General features: G+C 48.8%; 1 protein-coding gene across 5 annotated transcripts in view; it reads right to left on the bottom strand.

Annotated features, from left to right (window-relative positions):
- WHRN (whirlin) overlaps positions 1-15,728 on the bottom strand; it is a 122,518-nt gene that overhangs the window by 15,511 nt on the left and 91,279 nt on the right. For all 5 annotated transcript variants that reach the window (XM_083158897.1, XM_083158899.1, XM_083158900.1 and 2 more), the window contains 3 exons: positions 14,445-14,516; positions 11,975-12,512; positions 10,697-10,860 (listed from right to left, as the gene is read on the bottom strand). In XM_083158897.1, coding sequence (XP_083015023.1) covers positions 10,697-10,860; positions 11,975-12,512; positions 14,445-14,516 — 774 coding nt within the window. The remainder of the gene's footprint in view (positions 1-10,696; positions 10,861-11,974; positions 12,513-14,444; positions 14,517-15,728) is intronic.

Genomic DNA, 15,728 nt, shown 5'->3' with positions numbered 1-15,728 from the left:
GAGAGAATGAATGGTACTATTAAGAACAAATTGGGTAAAGTTATGGCTGAAACAGGGTTGTTATGGCCAGAGGCATTGCCTATTGTGCTGTATAGCATTAGGACCACTCCCAGGACTCCGCTCAACTTGTCCCCCTTCGAGATATTGTTTGGTCGGCAGCCACACATCATGATAGACCCACAGGATGATCTCAAATGTAACAATGAGCTAACTGTACAGTATATCCTAAAGCTAAACAAACAGCTAAGGGAGCAACAAAAGCAGCTGAAGTTACTGAACCCTGATATGCCTACAGAGAATTGTCATAATCTTAAACCAGGAGACTTTGTTATGATCCGAATTTTTTTACGCTCAGGTTGTTTGATAGACCGTTGGGAAGGACCGTACCAAGTTTTGTTGACCAGCACTACATCAATTAAAGTCGCAGAGAGAGAGACTTGGATACATTCGTCCCACTGCAAGAAAGCCAGTAACCCAGAATCCCAGTGTGCAGAGAGCGAAAGAGAAGAAGTGTCGCTAGAAGCATTGTTTCGGGAACACTGAGAAGCAGCCAAGGTCGAGCAACTTGAGCGAACAAAGGTCCAAGAACAGAGCAAAATAAAAGTCTCCTGGGTAGAGATGATGGAAGGACTCCAAGCAACAGGTTCACAGTTATGCATATATTCTTTGTTTTCTTTCTGTGTTCATTTCTTCATCCAAAGATACTCGGTGGCTGCCACATTCTAGAGCGATCGGAGCGGAGTTCTGACAGTGTAATAATGGACCCAGATATGGGTGAGGTAGAATCCCTAAACCAGCTTGACACTTTGCCCATGACAGGAGAAGGTAAAAGGTATGAGGGAAACGTAGTTCAAGGGCTATGTGATGAGTTATTGTCTGGTGAGTACTGTGTCTGTGTTACGATCCGCCTCCAGCGGATCGGTGTTATGCGCAGATTCACGCATTCCCCTGTGTGTTGGCTCCCTGTGTATTTTCCTGTCTGTGTTGGTATTTGCTCGTTGGTGACCTCCGGTGGTCAGCCTGGGCCATTGCAGCTCACTCTGTCTGTGTGGGTGTGTGATTAGGGCTCAGGTGTTCTCATCAACTGCTAGCTTGCTATGCTCACCTGCAGGCTATGTGTGTTGATCACTTCCTGGTGTTCACTATATAAACCTTCCTCATCTATTACTTCCTGCCGGTTATAGCTTCAGTCTTTGCTAGAAGTGTTCCGTGCTCCCATCCTGTTCCTGAGTCCGTGTCCAGTATCCAGCCTATCCTCGTGTCCATGTGCAGCTTCCAGTTTGTTCCTAGTGTCCGCATCCAGTATCTAGCCCATCTGTGTGTCCGTGTGCAGCTTCCAGCTTGTTCCTGAGTCCGCATCCAGTATCCAGCCCATCCTTGTGTCCATGTGCAGCTTCCAGATTGTTCCCAGTGTCTGTATCCAGTATCCAGCCATTCCGGTGTCGGTGTGCAGTCTCCTGTCCTTCCTTGGTTCCAGCTGACCTGTCCTGCTGCGCACAGATAAGTGGGGTATTCCCCCAAACCTCCTTTACTGTGCTTTTGGTTATACTGAGACACCTCTGTGTATTGTTACACTTGCTTTGGATTTATGGTACACCTTTGCGTATTGTTACGCCCGTAGTTGAGCCATTGTTCTCAGTGGGATTAGGGTCCCTTGCCATCTCAGGGTTAGTTAGGTTATCCCCTTGCGCTCTCCTGGCCTCGGCAGCAGGTGTTGTCCACCCTTAAGACCTGCCTGTAGCGGAGCGGAGCGGGCCTAACTCGCTCCCCAGCCGAGACGGGCCCAGGCGAAGCCTAGCTCTGCACACAGCTGCCGACTCCTGTCTGAGGCAACGGAGTTAGGGTCCGGCAGGGGTCCCCTTCTCCTAACATTATAACCGGCCATACAGCACTCTGGAGCTGGGTTCTGCCCTCTCAGTCCAGAGATCTCCAGCCGTGTCAGTTTTTTGCCTGTGTCAGTTTTTTGTCCGTGTCAGTTTTTTGTCCGTGTCAGTTTTTTGTCCGTGTCAGTTTTTTGTCCGTGTCAGTTTTTTGCTCGTGTCAGTTTTTTGCCCGTGTCAGTTTTTTGCCCGTGTCAGTTTTTTGCCCGTGTCAGTTTTTTGCCCGTGTCAGTTTTTTGCCCGTGTCAGTTTTTTGCCCGTGTCAGTTTATTCTTGTGTCAGTTTATTCTTGTGTCAGTTTATTCTTGTGTCAGTTTATTCTTGTGTCAGTTTTTTCTTGCTGGTGTATAAACTTGCATGGCCATATCATGCAGGCCATGCAAGAATCATTAGCGGCTCTAAATTTGGCATTCAATGCCGTAAAACCTGGACAGTGGGAGATTTTGCAGCAGTCTCTTCTGCAGCTGCAAAGACTCATCACTGATATTTTTCTGGTCCTCCCAGAGGTCACTGGGGTTCGTTCAACCCCTAATGAGGCCCTGCCTACGGAAGTATTAGGCAGCAAGTCCTCAGACCCAGAGGGTCAGGTAAAGCATAGAAGTTATCTACGGCCGAAGCTTCCGTTAGAGGAGCGTCAGCGGCGTAGAAACCTTAATCTATGCTTATACTGTGGAGATTCTGGCCACTTCTTGCAGACGTGTGGCTTGCGTAATTCCGGTGGTGCCGACAGGGTATCTCCTCTGGCCAGGTCTGAGCAGGTTGTCAGATCTAAGCCTGTCTCCACTGTGGCAGAGGAGCTCTCTGCCAAGTCTCCCAGTAAAAGCACTCTGCCTTTTTCTACTGGTCCCAGTGCTGATGTTTTAATGACCAGGTAATCAGAGTTGCAAACCCTTGAAGGGAAAGCCCAGGTGGTTGAGTCATGTGCCGGGGGCCCGCCGTGCCAGTCTGATGCCGGGGGCCCGCCGAGCGAGCCAGGTGCCGGGGGCCCGCCGAGCGAGCCAGGTGCCGGGGGCCCGCCGAGCGAGCCAGGTGCCGGGGGCCCGCCGAGCGAGCCTGATGCCGGGGGCCCGCAGTGCCGGTCTGATGCCGGGGCCCCGCCGAGCGAGCCTGATGCCGGGGGCCCGCCGTGCCAGTCCGATGCCGGGGGCCCGCCGTGCCAGTCCGATGCCGGGGGCCCGCCGTGCCAGTCCGATGCCGGGGGCCCGCCGTGCCAGTCTGATGCCGGGGGCCCGCCGTGCCAGTCTGATGCCGGGGGCCCGCCGTGCCAGTCTGATGCCGGGGGCCCGCCGTGCCAGTCTGATGCCGGGGGCCCGCCGAGCCAGTCTGATGCCGGGGGCCCGCCGAGCCAGTCTGATGCCGGGGGCCCGCCGAGCCGGCCTGATGCCGGTGTCGCCCCAGAAGGAGTTCAAGCCGGTGTCGCCCCAAAGGGGGGTCAGGCCTGTGTCGAGGCCGCAGCCCCGAGTGGGGGCCCGGAGGCCGCAGCCCCGAGTGGGGGCCCGGAGGCCGCAGCCCCGAGTGGGGGCCCGGAGGCCGCAGCCCCGAGTGGGGGCCCGGAGGCCGCAGCCCCGAGTGGGGGCCCGAAGCCTCAGTTTGCAGCCCCGAGTGGAGTCCCGAAGTGCGCAGCCCCAGAAGGGGTTCAAGTTGGCGTCGCCCCAGAGGGGGTTCAAGCCTGTGTCGCCCCAGAGGGGGTTCAAGCCTGTGTCGCCCCAGAGGGGGTTCAAGCCTGTGTCGCCCCAGAGGGGGTTCAAGCCTGTGTCGCCCCAGAGGGGGTTCAAGCCTGTGTCGCCCCAGAGGGGGTTCAAGCCTGTGTCGCCCCAGAGGGGGTTCAAGCCTGTGTCGCCCCAGAGGGGGTTCAAGCCTGTGTCGCCCCAGAGGGGGTTCAAGCCTGTGTCGCCCCAGAGGGGGTTCAAGCCTGTGTCGCCCCAGAGGGGGTTCAAGCCTGTGTCGCCCCAGAGGGGGTTCAAGCCTGTGTCGCCCCAGAGGGGGTTCAAGCCTGTGTCGCCCCAGAGGGGGTTCAAGCCTGTGTCGCCCCAGAGGGGGTTCAAGCCTGTGTCGCCCCAGAGGGGGTTCAAGCCTGTGTCGCCCCAAAAGGGGACTCTGTCTGTCTTGTCGCCCCAGAAGAGGACTCTGTCTGTCTTGTCGCCCCAGAAGAGGACTCTGTCTGTCTTGTCGCCCCAGAAGAGGACTCTGTCTGTCTTGTCGCCCCAGAAGGGGACTCTGTCTGTCTTGTCGCCCCAGAAGAGGACTCTGTCTGTCTTGTCGCCCCAGAAGGGGACTCTGTCTGTCTTGTCGCCCCAGAAGGGGACTCTGTCTGTCTTGTCGCCCCAGAAGGGGACTCTGTCTGTCTTGTCGCCCCAGAAGGGGACTCTGTCTGTCTTGTCGCCCCAGAAGGGGACTCTGTCTGTCCTGTCGCCCCAGAAGGGGACTCTGTCTGTTCTGTCGCCCCAGAAGGGGACTCTGTCTGTTCTGTTGCCCCAGAAGGGGACTCTGTCTGCCCCATCTCTCAGAGGAATCCTGATTGTCCTGCTTCTCAGCTAAGTTCCAGCCTTGCCGGTGGCTTCGAGAGAACAGCTGTTGGTCTACCTTGTGCTGTTCAGCCAGAGTCTCACTATCGTGCCGCTCATTCCGAAGTATTTCGTAGCACTACACAGCCAGAGTTTCTCCATGGTGCGGATCAGCCAGAGACTCATTATCGTGCTGCTCACTTAGAAGCACTTCACAGTGTTGCGCAGCCAGAGTTTCACCCTAGTGCTGCTCAGCCGGAGATTCACCATTGTGCTGCCCAGTCAGAAATGCATCACTGTATTGTTCAGCCAGAGACTCATCTTAGTGCTGCCACACAAGAAGGACCATCAGACTTTAAAGTCTCAGCCCCACAGGCCATAGTCCCAGATATGCAGTCCAGTCAGGTAACAGAGAGTGAAATGTCTGATGTCTTGGATAATATTTCTACCTCTATAGTCTTTGATGGGGACTTAGCCCAATTTGTTGCATTATTAGAACATTATGTCATCATCATGGAGTCCAGACCGTTTTTAGGCATCACTCCTGACAATTTGGTGTTATATCTAATATATTCCTTCAGAGGTGTGCCTTTCAGATGGGTGTCCAAATTGGTTCAGTCTGAGGATCCCTTGTTAAAGAACTTCTCAGCATTTAAGGATGCTGTATTAGAAAGATTTGGCCCCAATAAGGTTGCTTCAGATGTCTCTGGGCCGACCTCCTGGCCGGCAGAACCTTCTTCGGATTTGGGAGATTCAGCCAAAAGATCTGCTCATAAGGCCATATCCTCAAGGGGGGTCCCTATAGCCACAACCTCAAGTGAGATCGTTGGTGATGTTACCCCCGTGAACAACTCATGTCATTCAGAGTGGAAAGCCCAGCCCTTAGCTATTACAGCGGGGTGTGCTTTCTTGACTCCGTCTAACAGATATATCCCTGAAATGTTAGCTTCTAGAGTACTGAGGTCTAGGCTTGAGTCTGTATCTGATTCGGAGATTGATGGTTATCCGGTATATAAAGGCCCTGTGGTCTTCGAAGAAGCCTATTGTAAACCAGGGACGGCTTCCTGTACCAATTTACCAAAGAAGAAGAAGAAGAAGTCTCGTCGGAGACATTAGCTCTGTTCTGTCTTTGTCGTATCCTACTAAGGTGTCCGGAGTCCACCTTTTTTAGGGGGGGATACTGTTACGATCCGCCTCCAGCGGATCGGTGTTATGCGCAGATTCACGCATTCCCCTGTGTGTTGGCTCCCTGTGTATTTTCCTGTCTGTGTTGGTATTTGCTCGTTGGTGACCTCCGGTGGTCAGCCTGGGCCATTGCAGCTCACTCTGTCTGTGTGGGTGTGTGATTAGGGCTCAGGTGTTCTCATCAACTGCTAGCTTGCTATGCTCACCTGCAGGCTATGTGTGTTGATCACTTCCTGGTGTTCACTATATAAACCTTCCTCATCTATTACTTCCTGCCGGTTATAGCTTCAGTCTTTGCTAGAAGTGTTCCGTGCTCCCATCCTGTTCCTGAGTCTGTGTCCAGTATCCAGCCTATCCTCGTGTCCATGTGCAGCTTCCAGTTTGTTCCTAGTGTCCGCATCCAGTATCTAGCCCATCTGTGTGTCCATGTGCAGCTTCCAGATTGTTCCCAGTGTCTGTATCCAGTATCCAGCCATTCCGGTGTCGGTGTGCAGTCTCCTGTCCTTCCTTGGTTCCAGCTGACCTGTCCTGCTGCGCACAGATAAGTGGGGTATTCCCCCAAACCTCCTTTACTGTGCTTTTGGTTATACTGAGACACCTCTGTGTATTGTTACACTTGCTTTGGATTTATGGTACACCTTTGCGTATTGTTACGCCCGTAGTTGAGCCATTGTTCTCAGTGGGATTAGGGTCCCTTGCCATCTCAGGGTTAGTTAGGTTATCCCCTTGCGCTCTCCTGGCCTCGGCAGCAGGTGTTGTCCACCCTTAAGACCTGCCTGTAGCGGAGCGGAGCGGGCCTAACTCGCTCCCCAGCCGAGACGGGCCCAGGCGAAGCCTAGCTCTGCACACAGCTGCCGACTCCTGTCTGAGGCAACGGAGTTAGGGTCCGGCAGGGGTCCCCTTCTCCTAACAGTCTGTAGATATTGTCAACCTAAAATGGAAGAAGAATGCATCCAGCGATGTCAGTCGACAAGTAAGGCAACTACAGGCCGACATCCTTTGAGTGATTACCACTCACTAGTGGGTAAGGTCTTAAACCAAACAGAATGCTGGGTGTGTTCACAAGTGTTACATAAAAGGAGTAGTGTAGGCCTAGTCCCATACCCGCTTAATATTTCAGAGATAAGCGTATTAAATAAGGGGAGGCCATTGGATAAGAGATACCTGTATACCAGGTCCCCTAGTCTTAGATTACACCCATACCAAGTGGATAAATCCCTGGTATGTATGAGCTTCTCGAGTTCCAGAGCGATTGGTACTTGGGAAGTGACATGGCATAACCAGACAATAACTTACTCCCAGCGTCCAGATGGAGAGCCTATTGATAAAGAATTGTTGTTAAAAATCCGAACCAGTGGGAGACACTATAAATATGTTTACACGGTGAAGAAAAGTAAAATGATGGCCGGCAGAGTATCAGCCGGCTACTGTAATGTAACCCTACAGCCAGAAATCTGTGAGGAACAAGTCAGGGAACAGGGAACAGGGGACGGGGATGTTCTTATGGATAATGTGTGACAAGATCATGAAATACTCTGTCCCTTATTTTCTCCCTGACGATGTTTATTATATTTGTGGTAGGAGGGCGTACAAATGGCTCTCCATGAACTACGTTGGTATTTGTTATCTAGGCAGAGTGTTACCTGAAGTGATGACCCTCACACATGATGAGATGGTGAGCATACACAGAGGTATACCTCCTCCTTACACTCATACCCATTATGACCAAATCCATAAAAGGGATTTAACAATCAAGAAAGAACCCCTAGCTTCTGAAATGATACACGAGTCGTTCGGTATCCAACTCCTCATTGCTTTAGATATCACCCATACCGCCAGAGGAGTCATAAATTTTAAATATATACAAGCATTAGCCAGCTTGGTAGATAACATCACAGAGATTTATGATGACACCTTTAGATACACTGGGAAGGAGTTGCAAGCATATAAAAGAGAGCTAGTCCAACATCGGATGGTGCTGAACTATCTGACAGCTATGACAGGAGGATATTGTGTCACCCTCTCTACACAGTTTGGGGTGAAATGTTGTACATATATCACCAACAATACTGAAGACCCAGAAGAAATCTTAGATACACTGGGAAGGAGTTGCAAGCATATAAAAGAGAGCTAGTCCAACATCGGATGGTGCTGAACTATCTGACAGCTATGACAGGAGGATATTGTGTCACCCTCTCTACACAGTTTAGGGTGAAATGTTGTACATATATCACCAACAATACTGAAGACCCAGAAGAAATCATCGATCATCGGATGGATGAGATTCTTCAGCTTAAATGGGAATTTAGAAGGGAACATAATATCAGCCTGGCAGAAATAGGTAACAAAGTTAGTGAATGGACCTCCTGGTTGAATCCAATGCACTGGTTCTCTGGTTTAGGAGAATGGGCGCAAGGGATCATAGCTAGCATAGGAAAACTCCTTCTCTGTATCGGTGGTGCCATCATAGTCTTTGTGCTGTTGTTCAAATGTTTAAAGGTGGTGACCCGGGGAAAGACAAAACGTACCGAAATCTTGAGTGTAAGAACGAGAGATACAGAGGAAGACCAGGGTTTGGTATATGACCCTAGAATCGAAACCACCTCCCTTTAAAGAAACCATATTTGTGAACGTGTATATGTTGTAACCACCCTTGTTTTTATTTTTATCCCAAAATTGTACATTATCCTTCGTGACCCTGAGTAGATTGTTCGATAAATGCGGCCCATCGTTTATCCGTGATCCCGGATCGGCCAAGAGCAGATGGTTTACTCCCCTTATATGTTTAATTCATGGATCCCAATTTCTTTGTTAGGATTATGAATTTCTGTATTATCGTGTGAAATGTTTTGTATTGTAACAGTTTTATATTTACTGTTAAAGGGTGGACTATGGAAGTCGAGTTACACACACGCCATTTTAGGATAGTATGGCCGCCATTTTGGTTCGCAGAGTTGCGCAAATAAAGTTTCCATACCCGAGTATGTGTGACAAAGTGGACCAGAAGAGTAGCCATACTATCACACATAAATTCATAAATACATACTGACACTAAGTAAAATGTAGTTAAAGGTTTAGAACGCCACACATAGCTTAGTTAGCCCTGCATACATCTGTCTGTATCATGTTTAGTACCGTTCCGTTCCGTTCATTGTGCAAAGTATTCCGGTCATTGCTAATATTTCGCAATATACACGGCTCGATAGTTATGGACATAATCCATATTCCAGGGACAGTTTCTGTTGAAAGTATGTAACAAAGGAATCTAGATGAAACCGGTTCTTATCACTGCTGACGCCGAAACCACTAAACAAAGGAATCTAGATGAAACCGGTTCTTATCACTGCTGACGCCGAAACCACTAAACAAAGGACTCTTAAAGTTCACTCCCCTGGACCTAGCCAAACCAGGTGTATCATCTTACCCCCCAATCACAGCTGACCTGACATTCGACCTCTGACCAATGAGAACGGCCTTTGACCTCCCCTTTCTGACCCTATAAGATAGGCGACCCAGAGCAGCCAAAGTCTCTTCGGCACATCTACCTTTCCCTGACTTACCACCGGACTATAGTTCATCCCTGAACGATAGTGAGCTCTGACCGGACTGCGCTTCGCATATTTGATGAGAACGGTAACGGTTGCATTAACGGTATTTATTCTTATTGTATTGATTGGCTGATTGTGTCTTGTATCTGTTTTCTTTCCCCCTAGCTGAGCCTGTTTAGTATTCATTGTTAGTATATTGTATCACTTGTTATACCTGTTTATTCTTATTTCTGTAACCCCCTTTTGTCCATTAGGGACTTAAATACAACCTTTTTACGGAGTTCTTATCTCCTTATTTCTATACAGTGGTCGTGTCTGTTTATTCGCATAATAGCGACAAGGTATATTACGGACACTGTCCGATAAGGTATATTCGCAGATTAGAGACAAAGTACTGCGAAGGAATCTCTGATTAAGGTATTGGTTCTTGGTGTACATAATACAATAAAAGGTACGCTACGCTTTGTTCGCACGTAGTTAGGTATAAAGGGTACGTTGGTTGCGGACTTATTACGTAACCAGCACTTTTCACTTATTGTCACTCTGGTCATATTTAATCGCCATTAACACACTGCTCTAACCCAAAGCTATTTGAAGCCAGTGCTGCAGGCCCAAGAAAATCCCCAACGGGGAGTATTAAAGCTGAATCGTCTAGCAGTCCGTGGTCCCCGTACCCTCCTTTATTATCCTGTGGCTCTCAGATCTACATGTTTCAGATACCTTCTGTATCCTTTTTCAAAATTCTATAAAGATAACTTTATGTGCATCCGTGCAAGAATTCTAATGTGAAATAAATCGTTCTTATATCCACTTATCTGAGTGGATGTTGTCAAGTGTAGACAAGAACTTTAAAGATATCTTGCTTTGAGCACTACCGAAATGATATGTACGTTATCCCCACCCATATATATTACCAGCAGAGGAAAGAATTTACATATATTGGGAGTTTAAGTGAAGATTGAAACCTACATAAGTGTGTTACCTAAGCGCTGGGCTCTTTTCATTTGCTGTTACAATTGCGTTTTAAAAGTGACAGTTAGGAACTGGATGACTGGTACTTTGGGGCTGATTCAGACCTGTTAGCAAGTTTGCAATTTTTGCATGATGAACAAAAACCATGCTGCACTGCAGGTGGGGCAGATGTAACATGTGCGTGGGGTGTGGTCAAACTGAAATCTAAATTTCAGTGTAAGAATAAGGCAGTCAGTATTTACCCTGCACAGAAACAAAATAACCCACCCAAATCTAACTCTCTCTGCGCCATATCTGATTGGTTGGCCATAGCCACATCCCATCTTAGTAAATGAACCCCTCCAAGGCTTAGTACATCTTTCCCTGATTGTGCTATATAACCAGGCAACCTCCCAGAAGCCTGGTCAGACCAAAAGCTGGTGGGCAAAACCCAGTAACTTCACAAAGCTTCGCCCACTGTGGGGTGCTGACACAATTTGTGTCATGATGCTGCATTGGGCGAGGCAGTATGACATTAGTGGCATAACTAGGTACCCCTGGTCCCTGGTCTGAAAGGTTAGCAACGATGGCTGTGAGGGGTGGAAGGTCCCTACTGCTCCCCTCTTACCGGCTTTGCTATGCTCTCAGATCCTTTGGATTTCAGAGGTTGAGGACTGCTGTTCTTGCTGCCCCCACCAACTTCCCCTGTGTCCACTCCGCTGTCCTCGCTGAGGGTCTGCCCGCTGTCGGACAGCTGGGAGAGAGAGGCTGGGAGAGAGACGGGCAGGACAGCTGCATAGAGGACAAACATCTCACATAAGTAACAAGACACAGTTACAGGTGGGTCAGATTCTCTAAGCTTCAAAAGTGATAAAATGGAGAGTGATAAACAGCCAACCAATCAGCTCCTACCTGCCATGTCACAGACTGTGCTTGAAAAATTTCAGGAAGGAGCTGATTGGCTGGTTGTTTATCACTCTCCATTTTATCACTTTTGAAGCTTAGAGAATCTGGCCCACAAGGTGAAATAGTCTGCAAGATGCAGGCATGGGCGCGATTCCTGCAAGTTAACCTGTGTTTTTAAAGCAGCACTTATTTTAAAAACAAAACAAACCTGCTGCTACCTTTTGAATGCTTATCGATTTAAAAATACAGGCTTACTTTGTGGCACTGCAGCCATACCAGCGCCTCACAAGCTATTACATAAGGCAAAATATATTTAGTCACAATAACACCTGCTTTTAACGTTTCATTGGCCTTCAGCAGGTTGCCACAGTGGTGCCAGGATATTTATGGACTCTAATGTTTCTATGGGCCGAATACAGATGCGATTGTTCTAATTGCTGCTTCTGCTACCTTTTGCCATATGCAACTGCAATTATATGCGAATATAAGCATAGGGGCCCCCACTGCTATCGCATCATTTCCCAACAGTGTACAATTCTTGAAACATTGTTAGTGTACCAGCCTTGCAAACCAGGTCATGTGGCAGAGTGTGAGTGCATCTGTAGCGCAGGCTGAGCTGCTCTCCCGGATCACAGAGGGCTCTCCAGTAGCATGTAACAGTGTGACTGCTAATTTATGCATGCCCAGAAAACGCCATCTGAACGGACATGACGCGCCTGCATTTATCCAATAACTCCCCATGACCACTCCCAAACACTGTCTTCCTGTCGCTCATTTCGTGTTGGATTCCCCAGTTCGATGGCAATTTCAATGCACTTTCTGCATGCATGCACTATGGCTCAGACACCTGTGCAGTAAGGAAGCATTGACTGGTGTCAGTACAATACCTGCTTTGGAACACACCTGAATGAGCCTTTATAGGTATAACCATGACAAGTACTTGTGAAGTACATGTGGCTGCAAGAACGTAACACTTACAGTAAGTTAAAAGTATTCATACCTCGAGTTTGGGGTACAGCTCGAATTTCATTCACATCAGGTTCACTGTTCGGTCGATGGACTTCCACCATCACAAAATGCTGGCTTGTGGCAGGATCGGATGTTTCTGGGTGTGAGGGAGAAGGTGGGCGAGGAGAACTTTCTACCACAGGCTTTAACCTAGTGGGTGACTGTACTCTGGGGAAAGGGGTCATCGGAGTCTGCGTAACCAGAGCCAGCTGGGCTGCAGGGCATAGAGGAGTCTGATTTCTGGGAGCAATGGTGGCATATATTGCGTGGTTTTGGTTCTGTGGAGAGGTCTGAGGTGTACTGAGAGGTGGTAGTGGAGGACTCGGTGTTGAGGGTGATGTAAGACTTGAAAGTGGTGGACTTGGGTGAGGTGGAGCTGTGAAGAAAAGTCCAGATTGTGACGATCCGGAGGAGGGGCGCTTGGCTCTTTCCCCACTCTGCCGCCGAAATACTGCAGGTGATTCTTCTTTAGGGAGAGGAGGCGGAGGCCTATAGGCTGGAGGCACCTCTAGGAGGGAGTTCACATCATCCTGCAAACATGTTTTAAAAAGTGTACTATTAAAGCCAGTATACACAGTGTAATGATTAGCATTACCGCCTCACAGCACGGAGGTCAAGGGTTAGAGTCCCACTATGGCTCTAACTGTGTAGCATTGGCAAGCATACTTTCTATTCCACCTGTCTCTGTACGGGTGGGATGTAATTAAGTCTGAATTCAGCAGCCGGATGGCATGCAGGCCAAACCGGGATATTTTTTTAAAGGGTCAATCCTGTGTATGGGCCATAGCATCGACTCAATGAAGGTCGACTTAGCATACATTAGGTCGACACCTAAAATAGATTGACAGGGATGGAAGGTTGACACAAGCATTAGGTCGAAAATGGGAAGGTCAAAAGTCAAAAGGTTGACGTGGGTTTTTCCCGATTTTGTCACATAGTCAACATGGACACCGTCTGAGTGTACCGCGTCCCCAAACATTGCTGGCATGCTTCGGGCACACTATTATATTTTACCACCACATCGTATTGGATGGTAGGGTAGGAAATACCACCCATTGGCACAAGTCAGATCAAAATTTTTTGAAAAACTCATGTCGACCTTTTAACTGTCGACCTTCCAACCCAGTCGACCTTAGACATGTAGACTTATTCAGGTGTTGACCTAAGCCCTGGTGATCTTCAGTGGTAGATGTAATATATGCCGACCTTCATAGGGTCAATCTAGTCACTGTATCCCTCAAGCCTTTACAAGGTAATACCAACGCCATACAAATGATTGCGCCCATAAAAAAAGTCTGAGTTTGCCTGGAATCCCGCATAGATGCCGAACTTGGACTTTAACCCCTTCCGTGGCACTCACGAGAATTTTCCAGGTTTTGTTCCAGTGCGCAGACTGGCAAACCCGGAAAATTTGTGGGCGTGCCACTGCCTGTGCTCCCTCCCACCGGTCAGCGCCATGCCCAGCTTCAGCGGCTGCCCGGCCCTGCCTTCTTCCCCCCTGCTGTGTGCAGCATGGCCGGGCAGCGGCTGATAGACTGTTCAGTGGTGCAGTGTGCTACAGCGGTGGGATTTTTTTAGGGAGAGCTCTCCACTGAAGGGGTTACTATAGTCAGCACTGTCTAGTGGAAATTGCTTTGGTATATCAACGTTTCAGACTTTATGAATTTTGTCAATATATCCTGACGAAAGACAAAGGGGGACATTTAATAGGATCATATATTTCGACTTTCGCAATTTTTTGTAAAAAAAAGCCCGCATTTTTTGTCCATAATTGCACATTTAATAAAATGCGAATTTCGGTAAAAATCTCATTACCAGGGAAGTCCAGGAACAGAGCATTTTCTCCCTTAAGGAGAGGGTTAGGTAGGCAACCATGCTATATATAGGGACTGGAGGTGGGATGGAGAGTTTGTGGGCTAAGAACCAGACCTCCCAACATGACTCTCTCCTGGACTTCCCTCTTAATTTATGAATGCTATCACCTGTGTTAAAGCACCTTTCTTCTCAATTAACCTGTTTAAATCATGTGATCACAATCGTTAATTAAAAGAGAAGTCCAGAAACAGATCATTGTGTCCCTCCTGGAATGGGCCATGTTGATAGGTATGAAAAACTGTCACAGCACAAAATGACTAAAGAGTTGTCCACAAGCCATCCAGATTAATGGAAACTTCATATATATATATAATGCATGGACTTTAATATCCAGAGCTGAGCAATCAAACCTTAGGGCAGAACATTTCACTTTCAGATGTGCCGGCCTGGTGCTATTTTTAGTAGTCTGTCCCTTGTGGCTTCAGCTAAAATATAACAAAACCTTTGTGATGTTTGAGGTTATTATGTCATTTTCTGTGTTATTACTGGTGTTCTTTCTGCCATGGTTGTGTTTTTGTCATTAAATAGTGCACGGAGCCTGCCCCTGACTAGCAGGTATCAATCCTGACATAGAAGATAATACTGACCAGAGAGATGTCAGGTAGCGTTGTCCGAGTTAGACTCCCAGAGTCGGTACTGCCCTCAGGGTCTGCGCCATTCTGTAAAGGTACAGGGCAAAATCAGTACAAAAATGGATAAAGAAATAATTCTGTATATCCCACAGTAATACACATAGGGATCGATTTAGACCTGCTTGCACCGGTCTTAAATAAGCCCTTGCCCGATGGTGTAGGCCCTCATTTTCCGTAATGCGCATGTGCAGGGTGAGGGAGCGCGTCAGTGTTATAGAGCACAGGGTGAGAGAGCGCGTCAGTGTGATAGAGCACAGGGTTAGGGAGCGCGTCAGTGTGATGAAGCACAGTGTGAGGGAGCGCGTCATTGTGATAGAGCACAGGGTGAGGGAGCATGTCAGTGTGATAGATCACAGGGTGAGGGAGTGCGTCAGTGTTATAGAGCACAGGGTGAGGGAGAGTGTCAGTGTGATAAAGCACAGGGTAAGGGAGCGTGTCAGTGTGATAGAGCACAGGGTGAGGGAAGGCATCAGTATGATAGAGCACAGGGTGAGGAAATGTGTCAGTGTGATAGAGCACAGGGTAAGGAAGCGCATCAGTGTGATAGAGCACAGGGTGAGGGAGCGCATCAGTGTGATAGAGCACAGGGTGAGGGAGCGCATCAGTCTTATAGAGCACAGGGTAAGGAAGTGCACCAGTGTGATAAAGCACAGGATGAGGGAGCATGTCAGTCTTATAGAGCACAGGGTGAGGGAGTGCTTCAGTCTTATAGAGCACAGGGTGAGGGAGCGCGTCAGTCTTATAGAGCACAGGGTGAGGAAGCGTGTCAGTGTGATAGAGCACAGGGTGAGGGAGCACATCAGTATGATAGAGCACAGGGTGACAGAGCATGTCAGTGTGATAGAGCACATGGTGAGGGAGTTTGTCAGCGTGATAAAGCACAGGGTAAGGGAGCGTATCAGTGTTATAGAGCACAGGGTGAGGGAGCGCCTCAGTGTTATAGGGCACAGGGTGAGAGAGATCATCAGTGTGATAGAGCACAGGGTTAGGGAGCGCGTCAGTATGATAGAGCACAGGTTGAGAGAGCGCGTCAGTGTGATAGAGCACAGGGAGACAGAGCATGTCAGTGTGATAGAGCACACGGTGAGGGAGTGTGTCAATGTGATAGAGCACAGGGTGAGGGAGTGTGATAAATGTGATAGAGCACAGAGTGAGGGAGTATGTCAGTGAGATAGTGCACAGGCCACACGGTGAGGGAGCGCATCATTGGGCTAGAGCACAGGCCGCAGGGTAGTGAGC

This window comes from Crinia signifera, chromosome 9 (genome assembly GCF_055691185.1).
Source record: "Crinia signifera chromosome 9, ASM5569118v1, whole genome shotgun sequence".
Lineage (NCBI taxonomy): Eukaryota > Metazoa > Chordata > Amphibia > Anura > Myobatrachidae > Crinia > Crinia signifera.
Note: the sequence above shows the minus strand (reverse complement) of the source record. Positions and strands in the feature narration are given on the sequence as shown.